The sequence below is a fragment of the Astatotilapia calliptera genome, chromosome 22 (genome assembly GCF_964374335.1).
Source record: "Astatotilapia calliptera chromosome 22, fAstCal68.1, whole genome shotgun sequence".
NCBI classification, from domain to species: Eukaryota; Metazoa; Chordata; class Actinopteri; order Cichliformes; family Cichlidae; genus Astatotilapia; species Astatotilapia calliptera.
In genome coordinates this window covers 13,564,346-13,579,964 of record NC_137442.1, presented here as the reverse complement: position 1 = coordinate 13,579,964, position 15,619 = coordinate 13,564,346, and the positions used below count along the sequence as shown (strand labels likewise).

Genomic DNA, 15,619 nt, shown 5'->3' with positions numbered 1-15,619 from the left:
AAGCTGAAGCTGTATGCAAAAAGTAGCTGAAAAAGCTGAAAAGTTGCAGAAATTGTAAAAACTTTGCAGAAGCAAAAGAAGTTTGCTAAAATGGAATAACTTAGCAGAACTGCAATATCTTAGAGGAAACATAATACTTGGCAGAAATACAATAGCATAGCAGAATTTAGCAGAAATATTGTAACTTACCAGAAACATGAAAACTTCTCAAAAATACAAGAATTTAGGAGAAATAGTATAAGATAACAGAAAGAATATATTTAGCCAAAAATACTTAAACATTACAGAAACACTATGATTTAGAAAAATAGTACAACAGAGCAGAAATATTGTGATTTACCAGAGACACTGTGATGAACTATGAATATTGTAATTTTAAATTGAGACTATGTTTTAGCACAAATATTATAATTTGGCAGAAATACTATAATTTAGCAGAAATACTATATTAAGCACAAATCCTATAAAAAGCAGAAATGGTATGATTAAGCACAAATACTACATTTAGTAGAAATACTTTGTTTTAGCACAAATCCCATAAAAAGCAGAAATACTGTACTATGATTTAGTAGAAAAACTATAATTAATCAGAAATACTAAATTTAGCAGAAATACTATATTAAGCACAAATACTATGAAAAGCAGAAATAGTATGATTAAGCATAAATACTACATTTAGCAGAAATACTATATTAAGCACAAATCCTATAAAAGCAGAAATAGCATATTAAGCACAAATCTTATAAAATAGCAGAAACAGTATGATTTAGCACAATAGTAATAACTTAAACAGAAAAACTGGAAAAGCAAAATGGACAGCTGAAAAAATGCTGAACATGCTGAGGGTCCCTCAAATATACTTGTTAAATGACAAAAATCTGCAAAAAAATTTATTACAGCCACACAATCACAAATATGTACACATGAGGAAACACACATGCACAGAGAGACCCACACACAAGATCCAATTCAGTCAACCAGTCTAAATATATTGAATTTAAATCTTAGAATGAGATCATCCCATTAAAAGCCTTTCTCTCTCTCTCTCTCTCTCTCTCTCTCTCTCTCTCTCTCTCTGTCACACACACACACACACACACACACACACACAGGGAGAGAGAAGTAAGTTTCTAGGTCAGCCTGGGAGCTGGTGAATTTGAATCCACCAATCAGAGAGGCTGTGCACTTTTCCCCACCAAAACAGGTGCATCTGTTTACACACGCAGCAGCACAGAGAGACACAGGATTTTTGCAGTCTATTTCTCATAGTGACGACTCCCCTCAAACAAATGACCGTAATTTCCTAACCGTAGGGGCTAGAACGGTCATTCTTACACCGTTTTGTTCAGAAGAGATGGGGGAATCTTCAAGTGTTGACAATTTAATATTAAAATATGAATTTTTAGAGATATATGACATGGATGACTTGTTGACTTAGAAGCCACGAATTCCCCAATATGCAAATTTGAATGCCTGAGACCACATATGTGATTGGCTGCCTGGGAAGCCGTGCAGGCCCTGATTTGTGGATTTGAATTCCTCAGCCCTCAGATATGATTGGCTGGCTTAGAAGCCACGAAGGCCCGAATATGCAAATTTGAATGCCTCAGGACACTTATTTGATTGGCTGGGAAACTGTGCAGGCCCTGATTTGAAAATTTGAATGTCTCAGTCCTCACAGAGGATTGGCTGCCTGGGGACCTGGCAGAAATATATAGAAATACTATTATTAAGCATAAATACTACATTTAGTAGAAATACTATGTTTTAGCACAAATATTATAAAAAGAAGAAAAACTATAATTTAGCAGAAATACTATATTAAGCACAAATCCTATAAAAAGCAGAAATACTATAATTTAGAACAAATAGTATAAAAAGCAGAAATACTATAATTTAGCAGAAATACTATGTTAAGCACAAATCCTATAAAAAGCAGAAATACTATAATTTAGCAGAAATACTATGTTAGGCACAAATCCTATAAAAAGCAGAAATACTATAATTTAGCAGAAATACTATATTAGGCATAAATCCTATGAAAAGCAGAAATAGTATGATTTAGCAGAAATACTGTATTTAGCACAAGTACCGAAAAGTACCAGAAATACTATGATTTAGCAGAATAGTAATAACTTATTGAAACACAAATGCACAGAGGGACACACAAACACAGGCTCTAATCCAGTCAACCAGTCTAACTATATTCAATTTAAATCCTACAATGACATGCTGCCAAATAAGGGCAGGGTCCTCTCTCTCCCACTAAACAAACACACACACACACACACACACACACACACACACACACACACACACACACACACACACAGAGGGAGAGAGCTGCCGAATTTAAATCCACCAATCAGAGTGGCTGTTTACGTTTTCCCGCCAAAACAGGTGCATCTTTTTACACACGCAGCAGCACAGAGAGGCACAGGATTATTGCAGCCTATTTCTCATAGTGAGGACTCCCCTCAAACAAATGACCATAATTTCCTAACCGTAGGGGCTAGAGCGGTCATTCTTACACTGTTTTGTTCAGAAGAGATGGGGGAATCTTCCAGTGTTAACAATTTATCATTAAAATGTGAATTTTTAGAGATATATGACATGGATGACTTGTTGACTTAGAAGCCACGAATTCCCCAATATGCAAATATGAATGCCTGAGACCACATATATGATTGGCTGGCTGGGAAGCCGTGCAGGCCCTGATTTGTGGATTTGAATTCCTCAGCCCTCAGATATGATTGGCTGGCTTAGAAGCCATGAAGGCCCCAATATGCAAATTTGAATGCCTCAGGACACATATATGATTGGCTGGGAAGCCGTGCAGGCCCTGATTTGAAAATTTGAATTTCTCAGTCCTCACAGAGGATTGGCTGCCTGGGGACCTGGCAGAAATATATAGAAATACTATGATTAAGCATAAATACTACATTTAGTAGAAATACTATGTTTTAGCACAAATACTATAAAAAGCAGAAATACTATAATTTAGCAGAAATACTATATTAAGCACAAATCCTATAAAAAGCAGAAATAGGATGATTAAGCATAAACACTACATTTAGTAGAAATACTATGTTTGAGCAAAAATCCTATAAAAAGCAGAAATACTATATTAGGCACAAATCCCATAAAAAGCAGAAATAGTATGATTAAGCATAAATACTACATTTAGTAGAAATACTATGTTTTAGCACAAATAGTATAAAAAGCAGAAATATTGTAATTTAGCAGAAATACTATATTAGGCACAAATCTTATAAAATAGCAGAAATAGTATTATTTAGCACAATAGTAATAAGTTAAACAGAAAAATTGGAAAAGCAAAATGGACAGCTGAAAAAATGCTGAACATGCTGAGGGTCCCTCAAATATACTTGTTAAATGAAAAAATCAGCAAAAAAATGCACAGGGAGAGAGAAGTAAGTTTCTAGGTCAGCCTGGGAGCTGCTGAATTTGAATCCACCAATCAGAGAGCCTGTGTACTTTTTCCCGCCAAAACATGTGCCTCTTTTTACACACGCAGCACAGAGAGGCACAGGATTATTGCAGCCTATTTCTCATAGTGAGGACTCCCCTCAAACAAATGACCATAATTTCCAAACCGTAGGGGCTAGAGCGGTCATTCTTACACCGTTTTGTTCAGAAGAGATGGGGGAATCTTCCAGTGTTTACAATTTATCATTAAAATATGAATTATTAAAGATATTTGACTTGTAATGCACCATAACTGAGTAGAGCGAAGCAAAAACTGCCTTGACTTGCCCTCAAACAACGCTTTCTAACTCGAAATCTATTTGGAGTATCGATATCATTCTTTCACCGTAAGAGACAGCAGGCTTTGGTGAACAATCATGGAAATTTTCAGGTCTCTGTGGAAATCCAACAAAAAGTTATGACGAGAGAAAAAAGTGGTTCATTTCCACAGTTTGAAATCTGAAGAAATCTGAGCGAAGGACGAATTTCCTACCCTCAAACAAGTCCAACTCATTTCAGAACGGTAATAGGTGAGAAAGAAATTCTTGAATTGTGAGCGTCAGGGGTGTCTGAAGATATTCGGGGACAAGCCTCATGTCTTAACTTTGCTTCGTTAAGGAGATATGACGATTCGAATATGCCTCTCATTACAGAAATCCAGCGGTGATTTTGAACAAGCTCTCCATTCACTTTATATGGAGAGTTTTCTGACCTTGTGTTAGTCTGAGGAGATTTGCAAAAATTCTATAAATCCCACAACAATGATGGTGACATTTTCTGAAAGCCAGCAAAAATACCTACGTTTTGATGTATAATTTGTGGAAGTTGAGTGAAAATTGAGCAAGTAGCAGGAAGTTGTTCGGACATGAAGTGAAAATTGCAAAACCTTCAGTGGCACACTGGAAGCCAAGAGCATAGCAACCATAACAACACATGTATTTTGTGAAAAATCACAATTTTGCAACTCAAAACTTTAAGAGGCATAAAAGTAAAACAGTAGAAGATTTGAAAAAGCTGAATCATACCTGAATAGCCAAATAATTTGTGAACATTTTAAAATTTGAATGGTTGTTCTAGGTGAAAATATGAGGAAGTAGTTAAGTTTCAAAAACAGGCAAAATTTAGCAGAATTGCAGAAGTTTCCCATTCATTTCAATGGGACAAATTAAAGGAAAAAAGCTTAATATTTTAAAAAGTATAATAGTTAAAAATAGCAAAAATCGTAGCAGGAATTAGCAAAAATAGCTGAATAGTTTAAAGTTTGAACGGTGAAAATAGCACAAAAATTGTGGAAGTAGTTAAACGGCGAAAAGTGTACGGAAACACCCGGAATAATAATAATAAAGAACTAGAAAGATTTGCATTTCCTGCGAAAATGCAGTGTGGATGCTTTAAAGCTGAAGCTGTATGCAAAAACTAGCTGAAAAAGCTGAAAAGTTGCAGAAATTGTAAAAACTTTGCAGAAGCAAAGGAACTTTGCTAAAATGGAATAACTTAGCAGAACTGCAATATCTTAGAGGAAACATAATACTTGGCAGAAATACAATAGCATAGCAGAACTTAGCAGAAATATTGTAACTTACCAGAAACATGATAACTTCTCAAAAATACAAGAATTTAGGAGAAATAGTATAAGATAACAGAAAGAATATATTTAGCCAAAAATACTTAAGCATTACAGAAACACTATGATTTAGAAAAATAGTACAACAGAGCAGAAATACTGTGATTTACCAGAGACACTGTGATGAACTATGAATATTGTAATTTTAAATCAATACTATGTTTTAGCACAAATACTATAATTTGACAGAAATACTATATTTAGCACAAATCTTATAAAATAGCAGAAATAGTATGATTTAGCACAATAGTAATAACTTAAACAGAAAAATTGGAAAAGCAAAATGGACAGCTGAAAAAATGCTGAACATGCTAAGGGTCCCTCAAATATACTTGTTAAATGAAAAAAATTGGCAAAAAAAAATATAACAGCCACACAATCACAAATATGGACACATATGGAAACACACATGCACAGAGAGAGACACACACAAGATCCAATTCAGTCAACCAGTCTAAATATATTGAATTTGAATCTTACAATGAGATCATCCCATAAAAAGGCTTCTTCTCTCTCTCTCTCTCTCTCTCTCTCTCTCTTACACACACACACACACACACACACACACACACAGAGAAGTAAGTTTCTAGCTCAGTCAAGCAGCCTTGGAGCTGCTGAATTTGAATCCACCAATCAGAGAGCCTGTGCACTTTTTCCCGCCAAAACAGGTGCACGCAGCACAGAGAGACACAGGATTTTTGCAGTCTATTTCTCATAATGACGACTCCCCTCAAACAAATGACCATAATTTCCTAACCGTAGGGGCTAGAACGGTCATTCTTACACCGTTTTGTTCAGAAGAGATGGGGGAATCTTCAAGTGTTGACAATTTATCATTAAAATATGAATTATTAAAGATAATGGACTTCTAATGCACCATAACTGAGTAGAGCAAAGCAAAAACTGCCTTGACTTGCCCTCAAACAACGCTTTCTAACTCTAAATCTATTTGGAGTATCAATATCATTCTTTCACCGTAAGAGACAGCAGGCTTTGGTGAACAATCATGGAAATTTTCAGGTCTCTGTGGAAATCCATTAAAAAGATATGACGAGAGAAAAAAGTGGTTCATTTCCAGAGTTTGAAATCTGAAGAAATCTGAGCGAAGGACGAATTTCCTACCCTCAAACAAGTCTAACTCATTTCAGAACGGTAATAGGTGAGAAAATAATTCTTGAATTGTGAGCGTCAGGAGTGTCTGAAGATATACTGGGACAAGCCTTATGTCTTAACTTTGCTTCGTTAAGGAGATATGACGATTCGAATATGCCTCTCATTACAGAAATCAAGCGGTGATTTTGAACAAGCTCTCCATTGACTTTCTATGGAGAGTTTTGCGACTTTGTGTTGGTCTGAGGAGATTTGCCAAAATTCTATAAATCCCACAACAATGATAGTGACATTTTCGGAAACCCAGCAAAAATACCTACGTTTTGATGTATAATTTGTGGAAGTTGAGTGAAGATTGAGCAAGTAGCAAGAAGTTGTTCGGACATGAAGAGAAGACTGCAAAACCTTCAGTGGCACACTGGAAGCCAAGTGCATAGCAACCATAACAACGCATGTATTTTGTGAAAAATCACAATTTTGCAACTCAAAACTTTAAGAGGCATAAAGGTAAAACGGTAAAAGATTTGAAAAAGCTGAATCATACCTGAATAGCCCAATAATTTGAGAACATTTTAAAGTTTGAATGGTTGTTCTACGTGAAAATATGAGGAAGTAGTTAAGTTTCAGAAACAAGCAAATTTTAGCAGAATTGCAGAAGTTTCCCATTCATTTCAATGGGACAAATTAAGCTTAATATTTTAAAAAGTATAATAGTGAAAAATACCAAAAGACATAGCAGGAATTAGCAGAAATAGCAGAATATTTTAAAATTTGAACGGTGAAAATCGGCTGAAAATTGTGGAAGTAGTTAAGTGCCAAAAAGTGTACGGAAGTCCCAAGAGGAACTCAATAGTGTGGATGCTTAAAGCATCCACACAATAAAGAGAAACAGGAACTCAATAGTGTGGATGCTTAAAGCATCCACACAATAATAAAGATTACAACAACAATACTGTGAATGCTTTTCAAGCATTCACACTAACTAGAAAGTGCATTTTCTGAAGAAACTGCAGTGTGAATGCTTGAATCTGAATGTATGCACTGAAATGAATTAATTGCTGAATTTTGAGTTAAAAATATTGAATGAGATAAAAAAAAAAACAAAAAAAAAAAACGAATTTAACCTGAAAACAAAGGTGCTGAACTGCTAAAAGCTGAAGGTTACACAGAAGAAGGAGTTGGAAAAAAACTGAAAATGTTTTAAATGTAAATTAGAAAACCCTAAGAAATGAGAAAAGAACATTTAGAGTCAGAAAACATCTGAATGAATATTAAAAGGTCATATTCTTTGAATCACTGAATGACTCAAATGTGATCCCTCCACTTTGATCCACACAGTTTAAAAAGTTTAAATGCCTGAGCTTTGAAAGATACGGTGTTGGAAAGAGAACAATAATGGCGACAATTTGAGGGTAAAATGATGGCTGTAACACTGTGGACACAGCAGCAGTTGAAAGAGAAGTGCTTAAGATGAATCTTGGTACAGTGGCAGGCAGAGCTCGTTAAGCAGGCAGGTGTGAGCCTGGTTGCTATAGTGACCGCACCCAATGGCTCCATACACACGTACACAGACATGCGCCTCACTTTTGCTGCTTAAAATGAACAGAAAAGTCAGGCCGAAACAAATCGCTCCCAAATGAAAAGTAAAAGTCGTATTGACAAAATTCTTTCACCGTGAGCGACAGCAATGTCTAGTCTACCTAATTCTCAGTTTTCATGCCTGTGGAGCTTATTATATGGACGTGGTGACAGTGGAAAGACACCATGCTCTTCTGATTTTCAAACGAACCTTCTGAGCCATTTTAACATTAGAGTCTATGGAAGAGTTGGAGGGAGGAGGCTGTGCATTGGTGACATTTATGAAAGAACCATAACACCTAGTACAATAGTAAACACATTGGATGAAAGAGGACAGCGATGGCTACGTTTTGAGGGTAAAATCATACCTGTAGAGCAAACGCTGCGGACACAGCAGCAGTTTTAAAAAAGATTTTAAGATTAATTTTTTTGCTCCTCTCACTCTAGCAGTTGAGCTGCCTCACTCTAGCCCCAACATTCCGTCCCATACACACCCATTATAAACTCTGAAACGGGTGAAAAAACATCATGAAACTTAAACTGGAACTGAAGAAAAAGTATAATAGATATTGAAAAGATAAATACAAGTTGAATAGTTGAATGTCTTGTCTTCGTTTTAAAGTTTGAATGGTGGCTCTATGTCAATGTATGTGGAAGTAGTAAGAGTTTAAAAATGAGTAAGTTGAATGAGGATTTGAAGGGTCTCCCCATTGAAATACATGGGAAATTTTGGGAAATTTTTGTTGAATAAAGTTGAATAAAATTAAAAATATAAATGTTAAAAATGAGAAAAATAGAAGCAGTCATGTCCAAAAGAAGAGGAATCTAATGGTGTTTGAATGGTTTTTCTAAGTTGAACGGTTTTGAAGGAGTAGGAGTACAAAAAACGTACGGAATACAGAATAAAATAGAATAAAGATTAGAAGAACAATACTGTGAATGCTTTTCAAGCATTCACACTAATAATAAAGATTACAACAACAATACTGTGAATGCTTTTCAAGCATTCACACTAATAATAAAGATTACAACAACAATACTGTGAATGCTTTTCAAGCATTCACACTAATAAATGACAATCCAACAATACAAATCTAACAAATGCAATAAGCAAAAACTGGATTGTTCTTCAAAAAGACTGCCATAGCTATTCACATGTCTCAGTGTTTCCTCCACAGGTGGAAAGTTTCCTGACAGGTGTGTTCAATAATGACCTAACCAGCTCTCTGTTGGGTGTGTAGACTACTTCCTTATATTAAAATTCCTGTTTGAACAATGAACATGAGATATGCATGCCTCAGCTGTGTTTGACTCGGTCAATGTGTTTCATTACAAAACTGCCGCTTTACTTCAAGCTGTCGCTAGCAATCAGAAAGTGTTTCTTTTTGTCTTTCGTCAGATCTTTTATTGAACTGTGCAAGTATGCTCATCAACACTAGGCCAGGGGAAGAATTATAACTGCAACAAAGAAAGACCATTATTACCCACACCTGGTCAAAATGGCAAAAAGGAAAATCAACCATACTAAAATAAGTAGGCACACTATAAGTAAACCAGTTCTGAAACTGAAGCTACCAGTCCTGCAACAGAAATCAAGTATAAGAAAGCTATACCTATTTTAGTGATTGCAGTATAAGGTGGCCTCTTGAATTTGCCTGTATGCGAGGGCCTCCAGGATGGAAGCGGTTACATATTTTTAAAAAAATGCAAACAAAGTTGCTAATCAGGAAACAGACAATGGGAGTGTCACGAACACCCTTTTGAACCTCGTGGAGGTGGTTTTCTCTTCGCTCTATTGACTCTGCTGAATCCAGGTAGGAGCAGATTCTTCTGTGACTTTTTTATTGTTTAGATAGAAACTAGACAAATTTTGTTTCTTGTGGTTGAAGATTGATCTGTAATTATGTTAAACTGGCTGGTTTTTGGTTCTACTCTGACTGCATGTATTTTGTTTTAAGGTATTTGCTTCAGTGAAGCTGCTCTTCCGTTTGACATATGTAAAACTTTTAGTTAAGAATCACATTTTTAAAAAGTAAAGAATTATTGTAAGTACAGTCTATCTACATTTCTGTCCCTCTGCCGATGCATGCCAAGTAATATTTTATGATCCATTTTATTTCTTGTCCAGATTCTTGTACAGCACTGCAAACATGTCAGACCCAACAAGACTGGAAATGGCATTGGCTGCAATGTTCAGTGCCTACATGTCCTACCAAGGAGATGACAATAAACTGACCAAAGAACAATTTCTAAAATTAGTGAAGAATGAACTACCCTTACTTTCTCAGGTAAGGGAAAACATTGTACTAATTAACTGCAAATGATCACAATAACTTTGGTGACATCCAGACACTTTTGAAGTGCAATGTAAATGTTTAAGGCATAGTTTAGCATTAAAATCTAGCCCTACAAATCTATTGAGTTTGCAAATGTATCATAACAGCCTGACTAAAAGCATGGACCAAGAGATAATTTTTTTAAAATAACTAATTTAAAAAAACAAAGTATTATTAAACTTGGCACTTTTTTTGTTGTGCAAAAAAAGTGCAAAGGTTTTTTTTGCACAACAAAAAAACTTTGCACTTGTTTCACTTTCCAAGTTATTAAATGTTTGTTTCACCTTTGCAGGGAAAAAGTGAAGATGAGCTCTTCCAGTGTGTCGACCACAATGATGATAAACGTGTGGACTTTGAAGAGTTCGCCTCACTGGTTGCTGGTTGCGCCTGTGCAAGCCATGACGCCCTCCAAGAGGTCATGAAAGAACTGGACACAAAAGGCTGCCCAAAGTAAAGCACTGCTGATGTGGAAAGAAACCCAATATAGGCCTTCCCTGGATTCACATTAAAACAATAAAGTTTGTCAAAGTCAAAGATTGTGCTTGTTTTTTCTTTAACTTAAGGATGCATAGAAATGTTTGCTAGTTGTCTATTCACACCTCTGAACTAGTTGTTTCATGTTAGGATATACCCTTATTGTCTGCTTTTCTCACTTTACCCTTATCATAGGGTTTGAAATAAACCCTATTATAAGGTTAATGTAAAGGATTACTTTGCAAAAAGGTAATTAGATTACGGTTACTTCCCTGTTCTCTTCCACTCTATACAGCAATAACTGATATAGATGTGCTTCTGCCATAATATGTTTACAAACCCTGCCTGCAAATGTTCCCGTTTTCAGAAAAATTGGAGATTAAAAGAAATTAACTGTCTCTTTATCTGAACAAACATTTTAAATGGTCTTCAGTTAATAGGTACGCTTCATCAGACACTAGAAGGCAATAAATTAGTTGCCTTCTAAATTGTTTATTACCATTAGTTGCACAGTAACCAGGTAGTCTCAGTGTGCAGCAAATGGCCTTGAGGTGCTATTATCTTTAAGAAAATAAATCAATAAATGAACAAGGATAAGTCTTCAAAACACAAAGCTTTCTTTATTTGGAAAATCTTATACAACATTGAAAGTTACAGTAGTAGAATGAGGAAACTTTGATAATGATGACAGACATGGGAATAGATGCTCAAGAGTTCCCTCTGCTGGTGAGGAATATTTCATTGTGGTCTGACATGTTTTCAGTTTGATGGAAACTCAGTTTACAGCCCACATCAATGCTTCCCTGAGTAGCAGAACAGACATATGACTACATTGGTAAAACTGATACAAGAAATCACTACTAAGGGAGTCTGATAATAAGAAGAGAACTGCTTTAACCAAGAAACAAAACTCTGGAAATCTGGACTGACGAGCACTGTACTTGTAGCTCTTTCAGTTAAAATTATGTATTTATGGATAACAGCAAGAAAAATACCGATCATTGATACATAGCGTGATCAAATAGGTTAAAATAACAAAAGTTGAGTGCAGGAAAAATTGCAATGAGGTATTTTGGTGATTTTTATGTTCAATTGTGTCCTTTTTCTCCTTTGTTAGTAAAATGAGACACAAACCTCTAAAAAAAAAGAAAAAAAAGACAGAACGGATCGAGTTGTTATTCAAATACAGCTTTAACACTTGGCTGCAAAGCGTGCCATTTGTAATACCCTGTTTTCACCACAATGTGGCACACTGTATCCACCTAGCTATCTGTCGTCCATCTTTGATATAAAACGCTTTTCAGGATAATAGGAGTAAAGGTTCAGGTTATGATAGGAATATAAATGCAGATAATATGAGACAAAACAGTCCTTGAAGCCACACTGGCTGGATTGCCTCTGTTGTGGATGATAGCTCTAGTTTGCAGAATTGATCTTGTACTCAGCAGAATGCTGCTGATTGGCTCTTCTTTAGGTATCAGTTAGTCTTACAGGTAAATTACAGATTTTCGAAATTACAGTAAATACTTTTTAAAATCCCTTAAACCTAAGGTGTGTTTATTATGAGAGATTAACATAAAAAGGTAGAGCGTGTGTGTGGGAGGTGGGCGGTGGAGAGGGGCGGAGGGTCAGTTAAACCGGTAGCCTAAACTTTAATGAAACTTTATCTTAAATTCCACAAAAACGGCTTTTAGCTCTTCTATCAGCAGCAATAGTAACTTTTTCCTTGTTTTTAAATCAGATGACTGAACTTAAGCTAAAGTCGTACTAATATATTTACTGTCCTATTACAAACCTTTCCAGTGTATTAACTGTTCAGAGAGTCCAGCGTCTGCAGAGCCACAGTGTGAGTCAGTGCGCACAGCCAGGGCGGCGCCTGACTATAAAATCTCTGTTGCTTGTTGCAGACGTCTGAACATTTGCACCTCTTCTGTTGCCACGTCCCAGCAACTGTACGGTAAGAAACTTTCTGCTCTTGTCCTACAGGTGTGGCTTTGCCACGATGTTTTTTTTAAATATAAACTTTAGTTGCTAAAACATACAGATATACAGCTAGGAGGTGTGAGAATAGTGTTTCATACTGTTTAACCTACTTTAATCCGCTCCCAGTCACTGCTTTGTATTTACTGAAGCTCCCTCTGTGAATTTCTAACGGTATCTAACGGATCCGTGTATTTCCTCTGCTGTTAACTAAGTTAGGCTCCAACTTTTAGTTAGTTTATCTTGTTTCTTTCTCTTGTTTTCAATCTTTCACTATAATTACACTTTAATTGTTTTTCCAGTGTTATGATTATTTTTATTAATAAAATATATAATTAACATTTTTACATTAAGCTCTGATTCACATTTAAGACAGTTAACTAGGTCTCCATATAGTAAATATAAGCCTTTGTAAGGGTGTGGTTGGACTGTGGGCATGTACACACATGTGCTTGTTCCTGCAGTGTCCTATCTCATTACTCACATTGAATCCCACCATTTTGGGTCTAACTTTTTTCAGTTCAAGTTGTTCACATTTTCCATTCTCTTGCGCACAAATAACACACCCTCCCTCCTACTTCTCCTTTCTTTTAACTCTTACAGCTACAAAGACAGTAACTCAAATGTTGAGATTTTCTGTATTTTGCACAGTGGTTTACTAAAATTTCAATGACATACCTTTACTGTCTTCCCACGAGCATCACTCATCAGTGAGAAGTAAAACAAAGACCCAAATGTGTCAGTTCCATCAATAATGGATGAGTTTAACAGCATCTCAACCAAAGCAGCTTTCATAAATGCTTTCTATGGACTTGTTTGGAAAATGTCAGCTGAAGTTAAACTGACTTGCTATCAGTTGTCATAGTCAACATTTTCTGAACATTGTTTTTCAGTCTAAACACATTCCAGCAACCATGCCTTCAGAACTGGAAAACTGCATGGAAGGACTCATCAAGGTGTTCCACCGTTACGCCAAGGACGGTTCGCTCACCCGGCAAAACCTCAGACAGCTAATGGAGGCTGAGCTTTCCAGCTTCCTTAAGGTGAGATGAGACCAAAACGTAAATTGTGCAATCACACTGCGCATCATTTACACACTGTAATCCAATACTATGCCACTTCTTGTGCAATCTCACTGTTGCTGATGTATCCTCACACACCCTTTTTTTAAACACAGTCTCAAAAAGATCCTGCTGCTGTAGACAAGATCATGAAAGACTTGGACGCCAACGGTGATGGTCTTGTGAACTTTGAGGAGTTTGTTTCTCTGGTTGTTGGACTGTCTGTTGCATGTGAGCAGTGCTATCAGCAAATGAAAAAGGCTGGAAAGAAGTAGGAAGTACAACAGTGGAAGAGAAGCGACCAAAAAGCATTGCTTTTTGTTTTTTTTTTGTAAAGTTTTGTTCATTAAAAGTGCTGAATCATTTTAAATCTCTTGTGTCTTGTGTTTCCTAACTATCTAATCTTTAAGTTAGACAGATTTGTCCATAAATCCCCTTCAACTTTTTATACATGTGTTTTTTTTAAGCAAGCACCAGAACCATTTCCATTTGAGAAGCTGGTAAAGCTTAATCCAGACAGCTTTCTCTGTTGGCTTTGTAACTGAGTGAGTACTTTATGTTTCCCCGAGTGTTAAAGGGCAGATGAGCCACTCCCTCCCAGACAAAGTCCCTGCTTTATCACTGCTCTGAGGAATCTGCTGAATGTTGTAGGCATGAACACACCTCTCTCAGTGAGGCATAAACTCTCAGAGGATGTTGCAACTCTATGAATAAAACGGGTGATAACATTGCCTAGTCAGTTTGATTTGTATTTTGCAAGTCCTCAACTGACTCACAAGAACAGCACATCACTGTTCTTGTGCAGATCACAAAAATCCCACCATGTTTCATGTCTGGTGAAAGTTGAATAACACCAGAGAAAGAGGAACAAGATAACCCCTTCACCACCCGTCTCTCATTATTCTTACTGAACAGAACAAATATCTTTTCTCTAAAACGAAGTCTTCCAGGCAGCCCTACCTCTCAGGAATGCTCCAACAATCAAATCTGTTATTGGTAGACTGTGAGCCACTGTTTACTATGATGGCCTGCCGATCCCAGTGAAGTCATCAAAGCTTTTACTGCCTGAGAAAAGCCTGCCTGAAAGGCTAAGCCCAGGAGGAAGAGGTCTTCTTGAGCTCTTGGCAAACACCGCTTTGGACAGGGCTTAACTACTGGTTTGTCAGTGTTCATGGATACTGGGAAAACACTGAAGTTGCTATGTGACTATGTGATGAGTCTTAAGTGTGTGCGTGTGTGTGTAGCTAAAGTTTGCACCACTTGGTTTACAGAAGCACCACACCCATGTGACCCACAGCTGAGATTCCGAGACTGCTGCTTTTTCAGTGCATTTCCTTGTGTTTAGTGCCTCCTGCAGGCTATATGTTTATCATGTTGCCTAAAAGAAAAGAAAATCATCATTTGTCTAGATGAATTACTCTTTGATCTTACCAGACGCTGATCGGTGACACCACTGTATGTGTCATGTCTAGTTTTCTAACACAGACTTTCTAATATAGTAATAATGAAATTTGTCGCAACATTTTTCTCACTGAAATAATCCTGCATGCTTTTGGTTTTAAAGTTGCTCAAGTCATTCCTGGCGGGGGCGTTCTGTGGTGTGAGTTCGGGGTGTACCAAATATTCACTGTGGCATGCCACGCCCATCTTGGACACACCAAAAAAAAAAAAAATCCCCTCTCTGTGGAAACTTGTTAAACAATAACATTAATGTCCAAAACATACCAACCATCCCCAACGTCCAGTCTGCATGCAGATGTTGCCATGGGAAATAACTATTGTGAACCTGATACTGATTCAATTCACAGTTACATTTAGTTGTATGTTTTTTTTATTCCCAGTGTTCAAATGTGAGCATTTGAAACCAATAGACATTTAAATCCCACAGTTTAAAACCTATACTTGGCACTTTATCCAAAACATTAATATCACCTGCTTATTGTTTTGTAGGTCCTACTCAAGCTGCC

The 15,619-nt window shown here is 36.5% G+C and overlaps 2 protein-coding genes across 5 annotated transcripts; both read left to right on the top strand.

Moving 5' to 3' along the window:
* The first annotated feature begins 9,356 nt into the window (after nt 1–9,356).
* LOC113015373 (protein S100-G-like) lies at nt 9,357–10,671 on the top strand. Of its 4 annotated transcripts, none has more exons than XR_003271087.2 (4): nt 9,525–9,615; nt 9,760–9,846; nt 9,930–10,089; nt 10,430–10,671. XR_003271087.2 is itself a non-coding variant. In XM_080295741.1 (3 exons), the coding sequence occupies exons 1-3, from the start codon at nt 9,743–9,745 to the stop codon at nt 10,589–10,591; spliced, it is 339 nt and encodes a 112-aa protein (XP_080151867.1). In that variant the 5' UTR covers nt 9,579–9,742; the 3' UTR covers nt 10,592–10,671. The 4 variants fall into 4 exon arrangements, 1 of the variants encoding a protein (XP_080151867.1); XR_003271088.2 differs by having other exon boundaries at nt 9,544–9,615; nt 9,760–9,833; XR_003271086.2 differs by lacking the exon at nt 9,760–9,846 and having other exon boundaries at nt 9,357–9,615.
* A 1,307-nt stretch (nt 10,672–11,978) lies between these two features.
* Nucleotides 11,979–14,022, top strand: LOC113015367 (protein S100-A10-like). Its single transcript, XM_026157389.2, has 4 exons — nt 11,979–12,104; nt 12,415–12,568; nt 13,485–13,634; nt 13,769–14,022. Exons 3-4 carry the CDS (start codon nt 13,506–13,508, stop codon nt 13,925–13,927), a joined length of 288 nt encoding a protein of 95 aa, XP_026013174.1. The 5' UTR covers nt 11,979–12,104; nt 12,415–12,568; nt 13,485–13,505; the 3' UTR covers nt 13,928–14,022.
* The last annotated feature ends 1,597 nt before the right edge of the window (nt 14,023–15,619 follow it).